We start from the raw sequence: 22,525 nt of genomic DNA, 5'->3' as shown, positions 1-22,525 counted from the left end.
TTTCAAAACTAGAAAATCAGCAGTCATTATTTCTTCAATTATTTTTCCTGAACTCCAGTCTTTGTCCTCTCCTTCTAGGACACCAAATACACACATATGGGACTTTTTTGTATTTCCCCTAGGCTCTGTTCCTTTTTTGAAAAATCTTTTATTTATGTTGTTCAGATTCTATGATCTATCCTCAAATTCAGTCTTTCTTTTTTCATCTCCGTTCTGCTACTGAGCCGAGTGGAAAGCATTTCATTTTGGTTATTGTATCTTTCAGTTCTACAATTCCCATTTTGTTTTTCTGTATGTGTTTTACCTCCTTGCTGAGACATCTTTCCATTTATCCCAAGAGCGTTGGCCCTTAGTTCTTGGAGCATTTTAAAATAACTGCTTTAAAGACGTTGTGTGATACTTCCTAGTTGAGGTTTCCTCTGATCTTCTGTATAAAGAGCAGTTTGGGATTATATTCTGGATATTTTGAATTTTGTTTTGTGAGACACTGAGTCTTAGTTCCATCTTATGGAGAATGTTGATCTTTTTGTTTTAGCAGGCAATCAACCTGGTTGGGTTTGTGCTTCCAGTGAAGACCAATCTCATGTGGGCTGTGGCTTCTACGTCAGTTCAGTTTTCAAAAGACTTTGCAGCGTTTGGTACCCAGTGGCCAATCTGATACCTTGTGGAGGTCAATCCCATAGGTCGGTTCTCATAGTTTATGTTGTTCAGGACCAACTCCACGTACGCACCACTCAGAGTGAGCCTGGGTTTTCACAAACATCTTTATGGGGTTTCTTTCCCATGCTTCTGACTCCCTGCAGTCTCTCTGCCGCTTTTTTGTTCCTTGGGGTTCCTCTCTTCACTCATCTAGTCAGAAAGCCAGAGCTTAGTTATTCCACAATGCTGCACACTTCCCACCCCTGCAACCTCATCTGGGGTCACGAGGTGGGAAGATATAGAGAGAAGAGGGCCAATTGATTTTACCCCACCATCTTGGGATCAGAGGTCCTCTGACTGGAGGGGCCAGTTCCCTCCTCTCAGAACTTTAGGCACCTGCAGTCTCTGCTGGGGGCTGCCAAAGTTGCTGCTTTTTCCACTCATTAAGTGAGACCAAGAGGGGTTCTCTTGGACCTCTTCTGCCCATGTTCTAGTAGTCACTTTCAGGATGTGGGTTGTCTTGGGAATTCCCTGGCTGTCCAGTGGTTAGGACTCGGCACTTTCACTGCCAGGGTTGGTTTCGATCCCTGGTCAGGGAACTAAGATCCCTCAAGCTGTGCTGCATGGCAAAAAAAGGGGGGAGGAGTGTGGGCTGTTGAGTTAAGTCTAGAGAATCCCAGAGGAAATGAAAAGGGGAACTTACCACCCATTTGGTGGCACTTCAAAGTTTTGTTTTATTCCCCAATCTTTCTGCTACTATTTTCTGTTCAGGGTCCTCATCTAGCTCTCCTTGTATTTCATTCTGGTTTTATAGCCGCATCCAGTGGGAGGGACGACTGGGCAGAAGAACACGTCTATCCTTCTCGCCCTGAGTCAGGACTGGCCCTGATGGTGCAGCCCCTATGCTCTGCATGGCACCCTCCGCTGCAGGTGCTGCACCATCTTCCCTTTTTCAACTGAATTTCCTTCCCAAGTGCAGGCCAATGTATTCTCTTATGTTTAAGTGGTATTTCATATCATTTTTATTAGTTTTCTTCATATATCGCTCACATTTGCTTTAGCCCTCTTCCCCCACCCTCAGTGTTTAAAGAGTTATCTATATCCCCTGGGGGGGGGGTGTGTCATGGAAAATCTTTATATTTGTATACAGTTAAATTAATTTATATTTTCTTTTCTTGCATCTGGATTTTGAATTATACATGGAAGACTTTTTCCACACCTAGGTTATAAAGATATGTATCATTTCTGTGGGTATTTGTATAGTTTTTGTTGTTTAATATTTAATTTATTCTCATGTATGATGCATGTGTATAGATTCAGTTTTGACTTTTTCTAAGCGGTCAATTATTTATTCACAAACCAATTATTTTTTAAAAGTTCATCTTTGCCCCAGTGATTTGAGATTCCTCTTTTGTCTAAATGTCCATATGTTCTTGGGTATATTTCTGGTCTTTCTAGTCTACTTCCCTTGATTGTCCATTTACACGACAGTGACATGCTGCTTATTTTTTTTTAATTATTTTAACCTGTGGTAGTACTAATTACTCCCACAGCTTAATTTTTTCCTAAGTGATCTTGGATGTTTTTGTTTACATGTCTTTCAACTTGTTCATTTCAAGAAAAAAACCCTGTTATTTTTATAGTGATCACAAATTTCATAAATTAGAGAGAACTGACTTTTTTAAATTACTCAATTAATTTATCTGGCTGTGCTGGGTCTTCACTGCCCAACCAGAGACAGAACCCAGGCCCCCTGTATTGGGAGTGTGGCATCTTAACCACTAAGCCACCAGGGAAGTCCTGAGAGAACTGACATTTTAATGATATTTAGAGTCGTGCAAGAGCAAGGAGTGTCTTTACAATTGTTCGAGGAGTTTGTTGAATTTTCCTCCTTTACATTTTGCATATTTTTAGTCAGATTTATTTTGAAGTATCACCTCTCTATTCCCCAATTGTAAATAAAAATTTCTCTCCCACTACAGCCTCTGCTTGGCTATTGCTTGTGTATAAAAAGGCTATTGATTTTCACTTTAGTTTCATAGTCTACTACCTTATTGATGATTTTATTGATATTGCTAATTTTACCTTTGATCTTTTAGGGTTTTTGAAACATACTATTAAGTTAGTTACAAATAGAGATTGTATTTTCTCCAACTCCCATGCCTCTAATTGTTTTCTCTCTTTTACTTTCATTTGCTTGTGTATCAAATACAGTGTTAGAAAGTACCCATCCTTTTGTTCAGCACCTTCATAGGACAGCACCCAGTGCTTCCTCATACAGTTAAGTTCCTGGCTTCAGGGCTGACACACACATACAATCATGTTATTGTAGAATATGCTATTGAATTTGGTTTGTTAACATTTTATTTTTGTTAAGGTTGTTGTACTGATCCACAAAAATGCTATGATTTCCTTTTCAGTATCATCATCAGGTTTAGCTATCAGTATCATGCCTGCTTTGTAAAAAGAACTTGGAAATGTTACTTCTTGGGCCAAGTTTGGTCATCTTTATTTTTCACTAGGAAATACTTCATTGCACCTAAATTTTCAAACCTGCCCCATAGCGTTATGCAACGACTCTCTTGTGATAGTTCAATCAACTTTACTCAAGTGTGATTCACACACAATAAAAAGCACCCCGTTGAAGTGGACAGTAAACAAACACTTACAGAACCACCATCACAGTCAAAACGTGAAGCACTTACCTCCGCCGGGGAACATGCCCAGGACCCTCCTCGCTGTTCACATGCCCCTTTGCTGGAACAGTGTATGGATAGGCGATTGGCACTATGTGGCCCTTTCATCCGTGTTCGTGGTCTATTCCTGTTTCCTCTTTATTCTCGTTTTCCATCTTGCCAATGTCACCATCTCGTTCGTGCGCTGCCTTTGTAGATCTTCTCTACTTTATTTTGGTTTCCTATTTCACTAAATCACACTTTGGGCCTAATTTTGTTTGTTGTTTGTTTAATTTGTTTTTCTCTCTCCAGGTTCTAGGTTTAGACACAAGGTTTATCGATGTTCTAGCCCCTTCTTTTGCATAAGGATGTCATCTACCCGTTTTCCTCACAGTGCCATTTTCTTTTAAAAATAAAGATTTGTCCCAATTTTATTACTGTTCAGTTCAAGGAATTAAAAAAAAATCCTATTATCATTTCTTGTTCAACAGATGAACTAATCGAAATGTAATCATTTAATTTAGAAATATTTGGGATTTAAGAGCTTATCTTCTTTGTTTAAAATAAATGGATATGGTCAGAGAACATGGCCTGTGGGGTAATTTATTGTTAAATGATAAAAATCTGGACATTTGGAACAAAATGAGAGCACCAGACTGCTCCGTTCCAGACTGAGCAGAAGACTTTGGGCAGGGGTGCTGGTACCCTCAGGGGTGGGGAACAGAACCCGCGGGAGAACATGGTTCCCTCTGGACTCTGCTGCGTGCGGAGTTCACACACGTCCTGACTCACGACTGTGTACCAGACGTGGCCGACTTGGAACGTGGAGTGTTGGGTCTCTTTTTTAGGGGAAGGGGCGTGGAAGCAACACTGGGCTGTCCCCACTGCTGGCTTTGCCTTCTAGGTCTTCACGATCCTCTCCCCTCCCCCGACTTGGGCTGTCCTGCAGCGCTTCCTGAGCGCCGCGTCCTCACGTGGGCCGGCTGGGGAGACACCCCGGCTCCATCAGCGGAACCAGGACCCACAACCGGCTGAGGACAGGGAGGACACTGCAGGCAGAACCAGTGAGCAGAGGTCAAGGGCTGGGGAAATGTGAACGCTGACTCCCCAGATCTATTTCACAGTTGAAGCGCTAAGGTAGTACAAACCAGGAGAATCAGAAACTCAGCTAATCATAGAGGAGGCAGCTAGAAGAAGGGCGAGCCTAGGCATGGCCAGGATGGAGATGGGACTGGGCACATCTGAGTGTCGGCACAAAGCTGGACGCCTGCCAGAGCCGAGGCTGGAGCCAGATCTGAGCTTCCCAGCAGAGACTGTGGAAAAGAACCCAGTCTCCAAAGAATCCACAGCAAAGATCTTGAAACTCATGATGGCTATAGCAGTGCCTGCACGTTGACGGTCCTGCTGCCTGCTCAGACCAGCTTTGGGTTGCCCCCTGGTGGCCATGCGTTGCTCAGGGCCCCGGGGAATGGGGGAGGGCCGTGGTGCCCAGGAGAGATGTGAGCTGGCATTGTCTTAGGTCAGAGGGACTTGGGGAAGCCAAGTGGCTGACGGCAGGCTCCGTCTTCTCCTCACCCCACGTGCTCAGGCCTCATGAAGCATCCATTCACTGCTCAAGAACACCTTTCTCATCGGGTTGTCAATCATCTTCATCTTTCCTTCACTCATTCTTTACTCATTTATCTATGTATTTAGCAAAGTGTCTGATTTCTAGCGGAGAGGTTGCCTGGAAGGGTCTACCGTCCTGGGTCCCCCGTCCAGAGGAGGGACCAGGGTGCCAGCCCCGAAGGCGGTCATGGTCATGGAGAGGGAAGCAGAGAGTGGCTGGCGCAGCATCACGGGGAGACAGGGCATGGTGGCCCCCAGCCAAGATCGCGCACACATGTATTTCCTGGGAGAATGCAGCCTGGTGAGAAGACCCCGCCCCCCCCCCCAGGTGATGGCTCCCCTTCCGCACTGGCCTCGTGGACTGGCCTCCGCTCAGGACGTCAGAGACTCCTGATGCCTCAGTGGGCCAGGAACCTCACGTGGGGAGTCGGGGGCAGGAGCTGGTGACCCATCTGCCTGGCCAGCCCAGGGGGTGAAATTCAGCATGAAAATCCACAATTGCACTGAAGGGGAGAAAGGTGCCACAGTAAGCTGGGCATCCTGGGACTCGTCCAGAGAGCTCCTGGCCACTGCAGCGGTCTCCTTGGCATGGAGGGGAGCCAAGCCCAGGACTGTGAACCCATGAAGGCCTCAGAGCACCGAGGGGCAGCCAGACCCGTCTTGGTCCACAGTGGGAATGGCCAGGCGTTTGAGACTGGGGGCAGGTGTGCGGACCGTGTGTGTGCACGCGCGCGCATGCGCAGACTGAGGGGCAGGGTAAGCCTGAGGAACCAGGAGTGGGGAATAGGTGTGTGGAGCCCGTGTTCTTCCGGGTTCTGGGACCTGCTGCCTAGCGATGCTGCCCCCACCCGCAGATGCTTGGCCACTGTCCTCTCTCTCCCCGTCCTCCAGGACGTCCCTCTGGACGTCCCGTGGGGCCCCAGAGCAGCCGGGACAGCCATGAGCTTGTCAGCAGTTCCGCTTGTCCCCACCTGCTCCTCCCCTGTGCCCCTCTCCTGGGTGACCCTCCCCCAAGCCAGGCGTGGCGCCATCGTGGGCACCTCCAGGCCTTCCAGCAGCCCCCACCCTGTCCAACCCCACTGCGCACCGAGCGTGGGTCCCATTCACCCCACCGCCCCGCCGTCCCCCGCATCTCTCCACCCCACTGCCCTAGGCGGGCACCACTGACCCCGGTCGCGTGCCCCAGACTCCCACCCTCCACCTCCACCGCTGGCCAGAGGGCCCTCCTCAGGGCCTGGACCTGAGCCTGTGACTGATTCCTTCCTGCCCAGGGCTGGTCCTGTCCCCAGAGCCGTTGGCTGTAGCCCAGATGGGCAGCTCTGTCCCCCACTCCGGCCACGGACAGAGCACAACCGCAGCGTCTGCTGAGGGCTGGCCAGAGGACTGCAGTCTGGGCACAACAGGCAGAGGCGAGGAAGAAGCAGGAGGCGGTGTGGTCAAGCAACAACTTTATTGTCTCTGGAAGGAGTGAAGGTCATGGTCTCTGCAGGACTCCGCCTGGGCCAGGGACAGAAGGCCAGGACAGTGGGCGTGGAGGGGCCGAGACCACAGAGCCGGTCAGAGCCAGAGCCAGGGCTCAGCCGCCCGCTGGCCTTGCCGGGCCCTTCTTGCCTGACACAGGGGCCTGGACCTTCTGTTCAGGGCAGGGGCTGTTACCCCAAAGTGAGAAACGCCCATTCCTTCCCCCATGGACCCCCCAGCCCCAGACGGGGACTACAATCCCAGGCTGTGTGAGCGAAGGGCCCCTGCTGGGGACAGGAGAGGTGGCCGGGCCCAGGGCAAGGTGACGATACCTCCTACCACCCCTGAGGGGAACATCCCACCCAGGGTCTTGAGAGCGATGGGGGCAAGACAGAGGTGGGAGGACAGGGTGGGCTTTGGGGCTGAGGGGAAGGTGCTCACAGCAGGACCCAGAGAAGGCCGAGGCCCAGGGGCAGCAGGAGCCCCTTTGGAAGGGCCCAGGGACCCTCCTGCAGGGGGGGCGCCCTGTTGCAGAGTGACCCGGAGCAGCACTGCCTGGTGACCTTTCTGAGCACCCCGGGGCCCGGCGACCACTCAAGCTGCATGTTGGTGTTGGGGCACCTGGGAGCACAGCGCTTGCTGAGCAAAATCCCCGTCCGTAATCCTGTGCAGAAGAGGAGACAGCGTCCAGGAAGAGGAAGAGCCTGGGGGTGGGGGTGCCCTCCATGTGGGCAGCAAAGGCCAGAGAAAAAACCTCAGGGCCGGAGGATTGTTGGCCCTGAAACAGCTACCAGATACCTTCTCCTGACCCTTTCACGGGCCAGGCCTTGCACAGCAGTGCGAGTGCAGCTGCCCAGGGTCACCTTCAAGGTCACAGCAAAGACAGGGTTCAGGACTGCTGGCCCTGGATGGGGCTCTTCCTTGAAACCACACACGGCCTGGACACCCGGGCGGCCAGGGGCCTGGAGCCCCAGGGAGATGGGGGAGCAGAGCAGAGAGAAGAGGGATGGTGACCAGCGGGCCCGCTGCCCCCCGCCTCGGCTCCCGCCCCCCGCCCCGCTTCCCTTAGAGCCACGCAGAGACCCCGGGAGGACGCACTGGAGGGAAGCAGAACACTCAAAACAACCCAAGCTGTAGCAGAAAAGGTCGTCGTGGGTCGCGCCGTGCTGTGCTGTGCTTGTGCTGTGTTCGTTTGTTTCTTTGCTGTATCTGCTGTGTGCCAGTTATCTCACGACACTGAACCTTATTATATTGTGTTATATGACAACTGTACGCACTGCATCACGTCACGTCATAGGCACGCGGCTCAGGATAACCAGAAGGAAGGAAAGGGACAGGCCAACCTCCTCCCGCAGCCCCCAGGGCTCAACCTTGAGCAGCTGCCTCCTTCTGCCCCCTGCTCGGGGCTGGGATCAGGCAAAGGTCGGCGCAGGAGAGGGGGCCCCTGAAGGGAGCCTTCATCACCTCCCTGCAGAGACCCCCGGGGACCCAGCGTCGAGTCCCTGAAAGGCCCCTTGCGCGCTGGCCAGGGACTCACTCAGGGTGACGATCACCGCGTGGGAGATGCAGACCCGATCGGTGGAGGCGCATGCGGTGGGCTTGCAAAGCTGCCCGCTCGTGACTTTGAAGCACTGGTAGCAGCTCAGGTTCTCACCTGTGGGGCAGCACCGGCCGCGGTGGAGGGCTCGGCGCACCCGCCCAGTGCAAAGGGCCTCCACCCCTGGGGACGTGCCCGCCGCCCCCCGGAACCCCCGCAGGCCCCCGCAGCCCAGAGGGCTGCCCTTACCTGGCTCAGTGGCTCCGCCAGCACAGTCCGAAGACACCAGCAGAGCCCACAGGACTAGAACCAGCCCCGGCATGACGCCAGACAGCTCAGCCTTGCGGGGGTGGGGTGGGGGGGCGGAGGAGCAGGGAAGGAGGCTTTGCCCAGAGCTCCCCGAGTCGCACCCGCCCATCCCCTCCATCTCTCTGCCCTGGACCCTCCTCACTCGGGGCCAATGAGATCCCGGTTCTCACGGGACCCCCCTCCCAGCCCGACCCCTCCTCCTGCACCTTCCCTCCCGCGCCCAGGAAGGGGCTGGGTGTAGGGGCCTGTCAGTCCCTGCTCACAGCTCTGGCTCTGGGGAGGGTCTCCTGGGGGTCGTGAGGATGGCTGCTTCCTGCTGGAGCAGGAGGGGGGTAGGGAGGGTGTCTCCCCTGTGGGTTCATCCCCTCTGCCAGCGTCCACCCGGCGCCAGCTCTGATACATCCTTCTCTTCCTGGAACAACCCCCTGCGGGACAGGGCCAGGTTCACACCTGGGGAACACAGGGCCACACTGGGTCCCTGCCTCAGAGGCTCAGGAGGGCTGAAACTTCCTGTAGGCGTGGCGGGAAGTGGTCTGGTGTTGGAGGGGGAGGAGAGACATGGAAGGCTTCAAGGGGGAGGAGAGATCATTGGAGCTGAACAGGAGGCTGGCTGGACAACCAGAGATGAAGTGCAGGGCCGGCCAGGGAGAAAGCGTTGAGAGCCGGGCGCAGAGCAGGAACCAGGGAAATTAAGTGTCAAGGGCCAAGTGGGGGAGGGAGGGGGAGGGGGAGAAAGGGGAGGGGAGGAGGAGGAGAAGGGGGAGGGAGAGAAAAGAGAGGAGGAGGAGAAGTGGAGGGGAGGGGGGGAGGAAGGGCAGGACGGGGAGTGGGGGGAGCAGCAAGGAGGAGTCAGGCCACAGGCTTGACCCTTTGCTTTCTTTGTCATGACTGCCCGTGTGTGTGTGTGTGTGTGTGTGTGTGTGTGTGTGTGTGTGTGTGTGTGTGTGAGAGACCCCAGGAGAAGGGAGGAGAGTGTCAGGAGCTCCGGGAGCCAGGGGCTGCAGGGAAGTTGTTCCCACAGGTCCGAGGGCTCTGTCCCACCTCCGCAGCGCTGTGCAGGGCTGGAGCCCCAGTCAGCCTGAGCGCAGGCCGGGCCTTCAGCTAGACGCCCCTCAGCTCCTCTCCTCCTACCCTGCCCGGCGCCACACGTCCTCAGCAACACCCTCAGCTCCGGCCAGGGCATCCTCCCGCACCTGAGTCTCTGGCACCCTTGGCTGTCCCTGTGATGCCCACTGGGTCTATCAGGTGTTCTGATGTGCTCTGGAGGCAGGGTATGGAGGGCGGCCTTTCCCATCATGGGGCAGGCCAGACCCCACCTGCTTCTCACGCAGCTCACCTTTGCATCCCCCGCAAATTCCTTCCTTTGTCCTTGCCTTTATTCTTTTTTTTCAGCACCTAGTGACCTGAACCGCTCTCCACGGGCCAGTGTTAAAGAAAGAAAATTCCATGACCCTCGTTAAAGCTCAGTAAGACGGAATAATCTTACTGGGGCTCTCAGGACAGGCGCGGGGACCACTGGGATGGGGTCGTGCAGGGAGAGCTTGGGCTTGACTCCAAATACAGACAGCCAAGGAGCAGGTGTGCTCAGCGGATGGCAAACCACTAAGAGGAGACGTCAGGGGAAGGGGGTTCTGGCTAAAGCGACTTACCAGGATCTTGCGGAAGGCAGGCCAGGTGCTTGGTCCTCACCCGGGGGTGGCAGGGGATGGAACCCACTGGATCCTGAGTACGGGGAGGTTCTTGCTAAAGCTGGATTTTACAAGCAAGTGCCCAGGTGGGCCCAGGAGAAGGGTCAGGACTAAAGTCTGGTCAAAGAATCTTGGTCACCAAACAGCGCGGCACTGATGAAGCAGCACAGAGCCCGCTGAGGGCAGGGGCAGTGCTCTGGAGGAGGACCCCTCCCCTCCGGAGGCGCCGTCATCACCACCCCAACCTCACCTGGAGACCAGCCAGCTCTAAGGGCCCTGCCCGGGTCCAGGTGTGGGCAGGACATGCTGCCCTCTTCTCTGACCCCCAGGAACCCCTGTCTCCCAAGGTTGCCCCCTAAAGGCAGCTTCCATGCCCAGGTGCCTGCACCTGGGTGTCAGGTGGCTGCAGTTTTCCACGCCATGTCCTGCCAGCATCTTTCCCCACGTTCTTTCTTTTCTCCTTCCTGCCCTTATTTCCTGATCACGCCCTTTTGAGCACCTGTGAGGAGCAGGCAGCGTGCAGACCCAGATCTGGATTTGCAGGGGTGACCCCTGCCCCCGGGCATCTAGCAGGAGGAGAGTGGGCTGAAGGACAAAAGGAGTGACTACTAGGCAAAGAGGGTTGGAAGGGGCTGCCTCTGGCCCCCCAGTGACAGCTGCCGGCCACCTCCACCAGCAGCCACCGGGCCTCTGGGGGCCGCGGCATCCCCTTCAGGCCCAGCTTCCCGTTGCCGCAGGGAGAGGATGTGGTGGCTACTCACGAGGGTGTGCAGCCAGTTGGGGTCGTTTCCCCTCCAGTCCAGCTGGTGGTCCAGCTAGCAGGACTGTCCCCTGCCCCCTCTTGCCTGGCACGTCCTAGGGACCCCGCCTGGCCAGGCGCAGCCTCCGCCTCGGTGGGGGTGGTGCACCCGGAGCCTCGGGCCCCTTCGCTGGGCGCTGCTGCAGACCTCCCTGCCGTCCGGCCTCTGCCCGGCGGGGGTGGGGGAGGGGCCCGGAAGCGCTGGAGCTGGAGCCGCCGGGGGAGGGTCTCGGTTTTTGTCGTGCGTTTATTCGTTTGTCATTTCATGCAATAATCGAGCCGAATGTGAATCCGTGAAACTCAAAAACCCCGAATCGCGTGGTGGTGCTGGATGCGGGTGTGATGGAGCTGCCTGGGCGGGGGCGGGGCGGGCGGCGGGAGGACCCTGCAGGAGGGAAGCCCCCCCTGCGGCGGGGCTGCAGGCGGGCGGTCCGGGCCACGGTGGGTCTCCCCACCGCCAGCCCCCACGGGCAGGAATGTGCCACCCTCAGAGGCGGCCCCTGTTCCTCCGGCACTGGACGAGGGGTGTCAGAGGGCACAGCGGCCAGCAGTCGCTAACCATCCAGCCGCCCTCCGGGCCTCCTTTCTGATCTCATTCAGGGTCCTGGGTGCCGGGAGGCGCTGGGAGAAGAGGCAGGAGAAGGCTCCGAGGCAGACAGGGAGGGGCCCACGGTCAGCCCGGGGGTGGGCAGGTGGGCGGGGTGGGGGGGCGTTCTCGGGATCCTCTGTCCCGTCAGGAGTGGTCTTGGTCTCCAGTCAGCCCAGCTCCGCAGCAAGCACAGCCCGCTATTTCCGCAGAGAGCTGCGGGCTGGGGACGGTTGGGAGGGTCCTGACAGACGGCTGGGCTTCCAGAAACAGACACGACTGGGGGCAAGGGGAGCCCGTGTCCCTCAGGGACCGCAGGCCTGTGCCTGAAATCCCTGGCACCAAGACCAGGTCACCACCACCCAGACCTTTACCCGAGCCCGGCGGTGGGCGGGGCCCTTGGGTGCCTGTGACTCCCCGCGGTCGCGGTCACGGCCAGGGCGCTGACAGGACGGCTGCAGTTAGGGTCCCTGGGGGGGGGAGCATCTGGGGAGGAAGCGAGCCTTCCTGCCTCCTGGGCTGTGCTCGGGCCGCTGGCCAGTCTCGGACTGGCCCCCTGGGAGGTCGGGCCTTCGGACGAAGCTGGGTCTGCTCTAGTTGTTTTCTTACCCCCGGACCCTGCCCTCCGCCCCCCAGCAAGCGGGTGCACTGCCTGTCACCTACTGATGCCCGCCCCCAAGGACGGCCCCTGGAAATCCAGACCCCACCCCTGCCCGGCCTGCGTGGGGCCGGCCCGCGGTCTGGAGGCGAGGAAGCAGCAGGACAAAGCTGGCTTCCCGGGTGCCATCATGGCCCGCTGCTGCTGCACAGGCTCCAGAGCCAGCGGGGCCGATCCCGAGGGGCTTCTCGCCAGGTCCAGTGGGCCCGCTGGGTCCCGGCGGCATCGACGGGCTCCCCGGGGTGGCCCTGTGTATCCCACTGACCGGGGGCCCTACACCATCTGGGCCCTACTCGACCTTGGGTTCCCGAGCTCAGCTGCCTGATAACAGCACTGGGTTTGCAGCCCAGGCTGCCCAGCTCGGCCCCATCCTAGGGCTCAAGGAGCCCCCAGGCCCTGTGTCCCCCTCCCCCCCCCCCCCCCCCCCCGCCATAGCGTGACTGAGTGCACCTGTGCTCTGAGGCCTCCCTCCACGGCTTGGAAACAGCTGAGACCCCCGGTTCCATCCCAGCCTCCAGGCCCTCATCCCGCATGCTGGGAGGGACACTGATGCTGGTCTTGGTCCACTGCTGCTTCAGACCACTTACCTGCCCCGGGCCCAGCCCCTCAGAGTCCCACCGGTTTGGGTCCATGACAGAAGCCTGTGGGTCTCACTCAGATCCTTGAAAACTCAAGGGGTGGAGTTGAGGTGTGGGGTCCTGGTTAAAAGCCTGGCTCCCCGCCGGCCTCGCGGGGGAAGTGCCCCCCATACCCGACTGGGGCGCTGCCAGCGAGGAGTCACACCCTCTTGCTGTGCTGCTCTTAGCCCACCTGCAGACCCGCCCAGGCGCCCTCTGGACACGTCCCTCCACTCAGCACTCAGCACGTTCCCGTGCCAGGGTGTGAAAAGTGCAGGAGCCTCGCAGCGAGATCAGGGAGGAGGTAGAGAGTGTGTGTGTGTGTGTGTGTGTGTGTGTGTGTGTGTGTGTTGGTGTCTGGCCCTGCTCTGCTGCTCTAACAGGGATGGCGGGGGGGATGATGGGCTGACGCTCAGCCTCTGGGCCTGACCGGGTGTCCCCATGCTTCAGCGGAGAGTCCTGTGTTAAAGCCATGGGCACCTCTCAGGAAGGGCAGGGTCCCCACCTGTATGCTTGTGTTGTGGCAAGTCCCTTTCGTCTGGGGGCCCGAGGTTCCAGGTCTGGAAACTGGCCAAGGCCCTTAAATCTGGGAGCTCTCTGGCTGCTGTCCACTGAGTTTGCCCCCCGGGGGCCGCTGCCTCCACCTGCCACCTCCGCACCGCGTCACGGGCCCCCGGGCAGCTCTGGTACTGCAGGCTGACGCGACGATTGCCGTGTCGTGACCTGGTTGTGGAGCCATGCCATCTGGGGCCCATGAGAGGAGCAGTCAAGGTGGCAGGGATGGGGGCTCTGCAGGGATGGACCCCCTGCCACGCCAGGTCTGGCCCCTGCTGGTGCCGAAGCCTCCGCAGCTCAGCGGGAGGAACGGCGCCCTCAGCCTGGCTCCATCCCTCCCGAGACCAACCAGCCCCTTGGGGGGAGCAGATCCTCTTGTGCCATTTCTCCACTGCACAGTGGGATTTCTCACCCTGCGGGGATTGGTGTTTTTGCCCCAAGTGCCCCAGTCAGCAGCCTTATCTGTGGACTCAGAGCAATTTCCTCCCCGGAGCCTTGGATGACACCACCACAGAGGGACATACTTTACACCAACAGAGGTCTATGTTTCCTAGGGCTGCTCCAACAAACTGCCACACATTTGGATGACTTAAAACAAAAGAAATTCATGATTTCACAGTTCTGGACCCTAGAGGCCCAACACTAAATGGTTGGCAGGGCCGCGTTCCCTCTGAGGCTCTAGGGGAGGCTGGTTGAGATTACATGGGATATATTGATCAGTTTGGAGAGAATAATAAACCCCAAAATACTGAGTCCTCCAACCCATCTGCGAATGTAATTATTAGTAGACACTGGGTAAAGTGTACACAGATCTCTTTGTTATTTCTTAAAGCTCTATGTGAATCTACCATTATCTCAATTAAAAAATTTTAAATTAAATTACAAAAAAATTAAAAATCAATGTCACAGAGTATCATCAAAAATGTGCAATACTTAGGAATGAATTCAACAGAATAGGTGCCAAAGGAATTAAAAAAGACTTAAATGTATGGAGAGATGTATCAGGTTCACAGATTGGAAGAATATTTATATTCTCACTAAACTGATCTCTATAGTCTATGTAATCTCAATTGACCCACCAGCTGGCTTTTTAAAAAATGAATTATTTATTTGTTTATTTATTTATAGGCTGCACTGGGTCTTCGTTGCTGCACGTGGGCTTTCTCTGGTTGTGGTGCGCCGGGGCTGCTCTTGTTGTGCCGCGTGGGCTCTAGGCGCGCAGGCTCAGTCGTTGTGGCGCACGGGCTAGGTTGCTCCACAGCATGTGGGGATCTTCCCGGACCAGGGATCGATCCCATGCCCCCTGTGTTGGTAGGCAGATTCTTAACCACTGCGCCACTAGGGAAGCCCCCCCAGCTGGCTTTTGTGAAGAGAGTAATAAGGGCACTCAAAAACTTATATGAAAACGCAAAGCAGTTAAAACAGCGAAAACAATTTGTCAAAACTCAGGAAACTATACTTAATATTCACAAATTTTATTTTTTTACAAATAATACCTCAAAAAGCTGATTTAAAATAAACTTTCTGCAAAGGAAAACTCTAGATTTAGATGGTCTCAATGGTTAATTCTTCAAAACATTCAAGGAAAAGATAACATCAATCTTTTAAAGTTCTTTCAGAGGAAAGAAAGAAATGAACACTTCCTTATTAATTTTAATAGGCTAGCATAGTCTTGATTTTTTAATAAAAAAGGATAAGGTATTACAAAAAATGAACATTCCAGGGCAATATCCCATGAAAATTAATGAAAACATATCCTAAACATAATATCAGAAAATCACCAATGGCCCACAAAAAAGGAAAACATACTATATAATCCAGTATATACAGAATATTATCTGTTAAATTCAACACACTTTGTGGTTACAATTCTCTCAGCAAACTAAGAATAGAAAGGCTCTTGCTAATCCGAGAAAGGTCACTGTAAGACTGGCTGTAAGTTGCACCATTTTTATGGTGAACCATTGAACACTTTCCTCCCCTATTATCACCCCTTCTACTCACTCTGTCCTGGGTACACCAACAAGGGATCATCATCTAAAATGAGAAATCAACTTCCCATCATTTGGACGATTCTGAATTTAGAACATAATGGACAGAGCAAATTCTGGAATTAATCCATGAATTTAGGTCACTGGCTATAAGACCTATAGATAAAAACGAATCGTATTTCTACATATTTGCAATAATAAATTTAGAATCTTAAATTTAAAAAACCCCACTGAATTCTGGTCCTAGGATCACTTCAATTGCCTACATCCAACTCTACCCTTCTGGCAAGAAAAGGAATTCAGAGCAAGGGAACAAGACCCCACATTCCTCAGGACCTCAGCATGCCTAGGAGACGGAAAGACCACAGGTGTCATTTACTTTCACGTAGAAAAAGGAACGCAAACTTCTGGCAGAGCTGTCTTTGGACCTGGAGCATCAGCTGTGCAGTGCGGGTATCGCCGGAGAGACCGGACGGAAACAGGAGAAAGGAACGAAGGGTCTGAGAGGGATGGGCTGGACAGAAGCCATCCTCAGAAAGAGAAGGTCCAGCTCCCCATGTGGGGATGCTGGGATCTGGACTGGGAGCTGCTGGCCAGCAGCCTGGCTACAGGTGTGGGACTTGAGAAGATGCGAGGATGCAGGGGCAGGGGGAGATGCATCCTTTCTTGGGGAGCAGACCAGGAGGAGGGGTGACACCCCTGGCAGGCTTGGTGGCAAATGGAAAGGAGGAAGGAACAAAGGGAAATTAAGTGCTGCAGCAACCAGAGAGGCTCCTGATGCTGGAGGGCACCCACCCCGCCCCACCGCCAGACCACGGACGCAGGAACAGTTGCATTTCACCACTCAGCCGGAAGAGGGCGGCCTCGCGCCAGGAGGCCGCGTCCCACTGAGCGCGCATCTGCGGGAAGACGCTGCAGGGAGAAGAATTAAAACCAGAATCAAACATTTCTCTTGAAAAATGTCCCTGAAAACCAACTAGTAAGCAGAATAAATCTCTCATGGCTTAATTAAAACCTTTGAAAGTATGAAGGAACACCTTGCATTAGAAGTTCAGAACTTCAAAAAAAAAAAAAAAGTTCAGAACTTCAAAACAATAGGCAATAAAAAGAAGACATGAGAGGAAAAGTGATGCAAATGAGAAAACAAATGGAGGGGAAGGTAAAGGCCAGCTCAGAAGTAAAGCCTCACTTACAAAGCTCCAAGGCAGCAGGCATTTGAGATCCTAAGTCGGAAGGTGTAGCAGAGGCACTGAAGCAGGAAGGCAGGCAGACAAGAGGACAAAATGACCTGAATCCAAACTAAAAGGGCTCACCTGTTCCTGGAAAAATGACCCAGGATGGTGAGTGCTAAGACTATGCTAGTAAAAAACTTAAAAGATACAGAAGTGCCCCTTAGTGCCTACAACCCACAACATACATGTAAAGAAAAAAATAGGTTGGTATCAGACTTCTCAAGAAGCAGTGAAGCAGAAATGATTAAAAAAAAAAAACACCTCAAGAGAATAAAGTTTGAACCACGTATTTTATATACAGTCAAGAGTATAATCAAGCATCAATGCTAAAGAAAAAAGTTCTAAAGCCCTCAACTTTGATTTTAGTAAAAATGAAAAGAAATGACAATACACAAATCAAATTCCCAATTCAAAAAAACTGGGGTGGGGGTGGGGTGGTACCAAAACAGAAGAAAGCACGGGGAAGAAAATCATAAGGCTAGAAGCAGAGTAGATGGTGCAGAGAACAAACCCAGATGTGATTAATAAAGCAAAAGCTTGGTTCTCTGAGAAATTAAAAGAACTAGAGAAACAACTAAGCTAATAAATAAAAGAGGGACAGTACAAATATACAAATAATAAATACTAAGAGTGAAGTAATTATTGAAAGAGTGGAAAAAATTTTAAATGATAAGAGACTATTTCATGTACCCTTATACAAATACAGGACCTCAGAAGACGTGGCTAGCTACCTAGGAAAATACATGTAAGCAAAAGTTACCCCAGGTGAGAGAGAAAACTTGAAGGGATCAATCTCAGTATAAAATAAACATAAAAAGAAACCACCCCAGAAAAAACAGCGAGGATCAGATGATTTCACACAAGAAATTCTACAAAATCTTCAAAGACCAGGTTTCCCTAATGACAACATAGGCTGTTTGAGAACATAAAAGAGAAGACTTCCAAATTCTCTTAACGAAGACAGTATAATGTTCATTACCAACCTAATAAAAATTGTGAAAAGAAAGAAAATTACAGGCCAACACCTCTTAGATATATCAGTGCAAAAAATCTTAAAGAAATATCAACAAACAGAATCCAACAGCACATTAATAATACACTATGACAAAGTGTGATATATTCCTAGGATTCAGTGATAGTTAAATACCAGGCAATTTGTAAATATAATTCGTCTTATTAATAGCTATGAAAATAAATGTCATAGGAGTAAATCTATAGACTTGGAAGTACCTTTGAATAGGTTAACTATCCTTTCTTAATTAAAAATATTCAAGAAAAATACAATCTCTTAAAGTTATCATCTCACATTAGAAGAAAAATACCCATTATAAGAAGAGCATTCCCATCGCTGTTTGAAATTCAGTGAGAAGTATTCACTGATACAATTAGAAAATATTAAACAATGAGAGGCTTTAGAATGGAAGAAGGAAAATCAGGTCCACTTGCTGGTGACAGGGCAGTATACCCGGAAATCGCAGAGAATAAATAATAAAAATCACCAATTTGGAAAACAGTCAGTCATGCATCAGCCTGCAAGGTGAGCACACGAAGCTCAGCGGCCGTCAGAGGGCGTCGGGGGTGTGCGAGGCTGACGCGCGCCCGCCGCCGGGGCAGGAGAAGCGGCGCGGGCCGCGGGCCGCGGGCGTCGGGTGCACGCGGAGAGGCCGGCTCCGAGCGCACGGCGCCGCCGGGGCCCGGAGCGGGGCCTCAGAGGGCGGTGGCAGGCGTGGAAGCCGGGCGCGGAGACGCCTGGCCGGTCTCCCCCGGAAGCCTGGAGGAGGGGACCTGCAGGTCGGAGGAGCTTCTCGGGGCTGCGGGCCAGCCCCGCCTGGCTCAGCGTGCGATGGAGCTGACCGGGAGAGCACCTGGTGCACGCTGAGCTGGTAAAAGAGGAAACGAGGGATGCTCTGCCATGGAGGTGTGCATGGCCTCTGGCTCTTATTTATAGAATACGAGGCCCGACGGTGGCCAGTAACGATCAGGGAGAAAAGCCGTGCTCACAGACCAAGGGCTGACCCGGATAGTGGAGTTAGCAGAAAAGGACTTTGAAATTACTGTGGCAAGTGTGTTCAGTAATAGACGTTGAAAGCCCAGCGTTTTGACAGAGAATGGGACTTTATAAAACAAATCAAATAAATATCATGTGCATTGGCCAGGATTCCCCAGAGAAGCAGAACCAATAGAATGTGTATATAAACCAAAAGATCTATTTTAAGCAGCTGGCTGCAAGTCCAAGATCCTCAGGGTAGGCTGTGTCTGGGAGGAAGAAATTTTCCCCTACCCTTCTGGCTGGCGTAAGAATTAAATTGACATGAGACAGAGGAACAGCAGAGAATCAAACAGAAGTTTAATAACATGTCTACGTGGGAGAGATCCGGGAAAACTGAGTAACTCACCAAACCGGCCTCAGCCCTCACCTTAAATACCATCCTCAGCTAAAGACAAAACAGGCTGTGAGTCAGAACGTGGAGATGACCAGTGATTGCAAGGCAGATTGACAGCGCCTTCTCCACTAATGAGAGTTTTCCTTTATAAATTCCCTTGTAGGGGAGATTTCCCTTATAAATGTAAATGTTTCTTGCCAAAGGTCAACGCTTACTTGATTTTCAGAGCCCTTCCCGGGTCTGCTGTTTCTCAGAAAATAACCAGCTTCAAACAATATGCCAGTAGAGAACAAACATCTCGACACTAAGTGGGGAAAGAAGATGGGGGGTGGGGGCGCAGGGAGTTGGGATGGGATGAATTGGGAGATTGGGATTGCCATATATACACTACTAATGAGAAAAGAAATATCAGATTGTACACTTTAAATACATGCAGTTTATTGTATGTCAATTGTCTCAATAAAAGTTTGTAAAGAAAAAAATTTTTTAAAGAATTTCCTCCTTTTAAACAAAAAAAGAAAAAGAAAACAACAACAACAAAAACCAATGTGCCAAAGAGCCATATTTTAGGGTGGCAAATTCTGCTCCCCTACAGCCAGAAGGAAGAGCTGATGCTGCAGTTAAAGTGCAAAGACTGTTTGCTACAGAATTCCCTCTTGTGTGGAGGAGATCAGTCTTTTGTTCTATTCAGGCCTTCAACTGATTAGATGAGGCCCACCCACGTGATGGAGAGCAGTCTGCTTCCCTCAAATTTCACTAATTTACATGTCAGTCTCATCCAAAAACATCCTCAAAGAAACATCCAGAATGGCGTTTGACCATATATTGGAGTACTGTGGCCCAGCCAAGTTAACGTATACAATTAACCATCTCATTCTGGAACTAAAAAATAAAATATCTGAAATTAAGAACTCATTTGGATGAATTAGCAGAAAACAATATGAACATAGACAGGGACAGGACAATATAAAATAGCCCGAGGGAAGCTTAGAGAGGATAAAAACAATAGAAAAAAATTAATCGGAGCATAAGGGCCTGTGAGACTCAGTCAAATCATCTAACTTTACATGAGAATGGAGTACCGCAGACAAGAAAGAGGGGGCAAATAAATACTTGAAGAGTTGATATTGTTCAAAATTCATGAAAGATAACGCACAGATCCGTGGATGACAGAGAACTCCAAGCAGGATAAATGCAAAGCATGTCATCCCAGCTAGTGCCACTGCAATCCAGATGCTGAAAACCAAAAGCGATACTCTCAGCAGCCAGGAGAGAGAGAGGCAGCCTCTACAAAGCAACCACCATGAAGAACGAAAGCGGAGTTTTCACAAAAAAGCCAGAAGAAAATGAAATTGCATCTTGAAAGTGATGAATGACAAAGTCTGGCAACCCTGCATTCTATATGAACCAAAAATATTATTCAGAGATATAGAAAACAAAAGAGTTTGATTTATACACAACTTGAGATAATTCATTGCCGGCAGACTCAAACCGTGAGAAAGAAAAAAGGAAGTTCTTCAAGATAAATGATTACCAATGGGAGTGGGGGCTCTAGGAGGAAGGGCGGAGAAGCAGGAATGATAACTGTGTATCTGAGCGGGACACCCCCCTCCCTCACGTCCTCTGCTGTGGCTCCTCTCTGAAGTACCCCGATCATAGCATCTGAGGCACACTTCCTGGGTTGTTTTACAGGCGCTAAAACCACCACCAAATGGAAGAAATAAACTACTTGATCACAAGCCCCCAGACCTACCGGCACCTAGGGATTGATAATGTTAACTGCCCTCTTACCTCACCATCAACCAATCAGAATTGTGCCCGAGCTGATCCCAGACCCTGAGACCCGTTCCCTCACCTGGCTTTAAAAATGCTTTGCTGTAGAGAACAGATCTGTGGTTGCCAAGGGCAGGGATGGGGTGGAGCAGGGAAGGATTGGGAGTTTGGGATTAGCAGATGCAAACTGTTATATGTAGGACGGATAAACAACAAGGTCCTGCTATGTAGCACAGGGAACTATATTTGATATCCTGTGATAAACCGTAATGAACCATATATATATACATCTCTGGATCACTTTGCGGTAGAGTAGAAATTAAGACAACATTGTAAATCAACTATACTTCAATAAAATAAATTTTAAAAAATGCTCTGCTAAAACCCTTTGGGGAGTTTGGGGGTTTGGGGCAGGAGCCGCCACCCGTTCTCTTTCCTTGCCCTGCAATAAACCTTTCTCTGCACCAAACTCCACCTTTAGGTTTGTTTGGCCTCACTGTGCGTTGGGCCCGGGAACTTGCCTTGGGTAACATTTGGATAAATGTGGAAGAATAGTTACAGTGTAAAACAACAGCAGCAGCATCTTGTGGGTTTATAACATACATGTCTGTAAAGGAGTACTCAGACAACAGAAGTACAGCGGGGAGTGTTGGCTGGAAAAAACGCACGATCTAAAATTTGAGATTTATGTTTTATGTGACGGACTTTCTGAGGACAGAAGACAGCTTCTCAGAGGAGCTGGGATATATAGGATTTTTTGCGACAAAGACCAGGTCGTCAGAACATCAAAACATTATTGTTCATGAGAAAACCAGTTATCTCAAGTTAAGAAATTTAGCACTTTTCTGTGTTTGAGAAGATGCAAGAGTCTGGGCTCATTGAAATCATTCCTCTGATAGGCACCTCTGCTATCTAGGGCTGGTATCCTGTTCTATTCTGTCCTGAGTCCCCTCAGGGTGCTCCGCTGGGGGGGGGGGGGCGGGGGGAGCGGGGGGGGGGGGTGCAGTGGCTGAGGGCTGGGCTGTGGGCATCCTGTTTGTCTCCATCCTGAGTTCCCTCAGGGTTCACCTTCCGGGGCAGCTGTGGGGGCTGATGGCTGCGACATCCTTTGGTTACTGATATGGCCACAACACTTTTCATTCACAGGAGGAAGGAAATGAAGTTACGCTGTGCAGGGTGCTGGAGCTGTTCAGGGTGAGGGGAAAGTGCTAGTTTATGGGAGACGATCATAGGTGCATATTATGATTGCTAAGGTAACCATGTAACAGATGTATCTACAAAGGAGAAAAGGAAATGTAAAAAATGTTTCACACATCCAAAAGAATACAGGAAGAAGGGAAAAAAATAGTTGGGAAAAATAAAAGCAAAGAACAAAGTGGGAGCCTTAACTATGTTGTTTTGGCCCCAGTCCATCAGTACCCAGTGTTGTGGCCGGACAGGCCCTGTTCCTGTGAGGATGGCATGACGCCCTTCAGCAGTAACCGGCAGGGAACTTTGAAAGGACCGGTTCCCTGGAAGCACAGTGCAAGGTCTTGGGGAGAGCGAGCACCGGCCTGGGGTCCTGCTTTTATGGGGTTGAGGGTGGGGGCCTAGTGTTTGTGGGCTCACTCTTTATTGGTGACTTTAAAACAGAAGACTGGAGATTTAAAGCATGCGTAGAGGAAAAACTAGAGAGGAGGATGGCGTGTCACAGAAACCAACCAAAAGCTCTGAAAGGAGGAGGCTGGGGGCGGGGTCTGGCTCTTCCCTCTAGGCATGGCTGGCAGTGCGTTGACTCCGAAGGGTCACTTGGGCGTGGGTGCCCGGCAGGCAAAGCTGAGGTCAGGCCCCTGCTTCAGAAGAAGAGAAACCACGTGCCAGGGCTGCGCTACATTAACCCAACTGCCTTAGTTCTCATGTTAAATGGAAACGGACTTAACATTCCAAAGGAAAAGCAGATTTTTTTAGACTGGATACAAAATAACACTCAACTGGTTATAATTCTCACTTAGCTGAAAAGCAAAAAAGAGTGGG

General features: G+C 51.6%; 1 protein-coding gene across 1 annotated transcript; it reads right to left on the bottom strand.

The window, feature by feature from the left end:
- Window positions 1-6,592: 6,592 nt before the first annotated feature.
- On the bottom strand, window positions 6,593-8,242 carry LY6L (lymphocyte antigen 6 family member L). The gene is made up of 3 exons (XM_057737018.1): window positions 8,170-8,242; window positions 7,921-8,037; window positions 6,593-7,047 (listed from the first exon to the last, which is right to left on the bottom strand). The coding sequence occupies exons 1-3, from the start codon at window positions 8,240-8,242 to the stop codon at window positions 6,821-6,823; spliced, it is 417 nt and encodes a 138-aa protein (XP_057593001.1). The 3' UTR covers window positions 6,593-6,820.
- Window positions 8,243-22,525: the final 14,283 nt, after the last annotated feature.

Source organism: Hippopotamus amphibius, chromosome 5 (genome assembly GCF_030028045.1).
Source record: "Hippopotamus amphibius kiboko isolate mHipAmp2 chromosome 5, mHipAmp2.hap2, whole genome shotgun sequence".
NCBI classification, from domain to species: Eukaryota; Metazoa; Chordata; class Mammalia; order Artiodactyla; family Hippopotamidae; genus Hippopotamus; species Hippopotamus amphibius.
The sequence above is the reverse complement of the archived record's forward strand: the minus strand, read 5'-3'. Positions and strand labels throughout refer to the sequence as shown.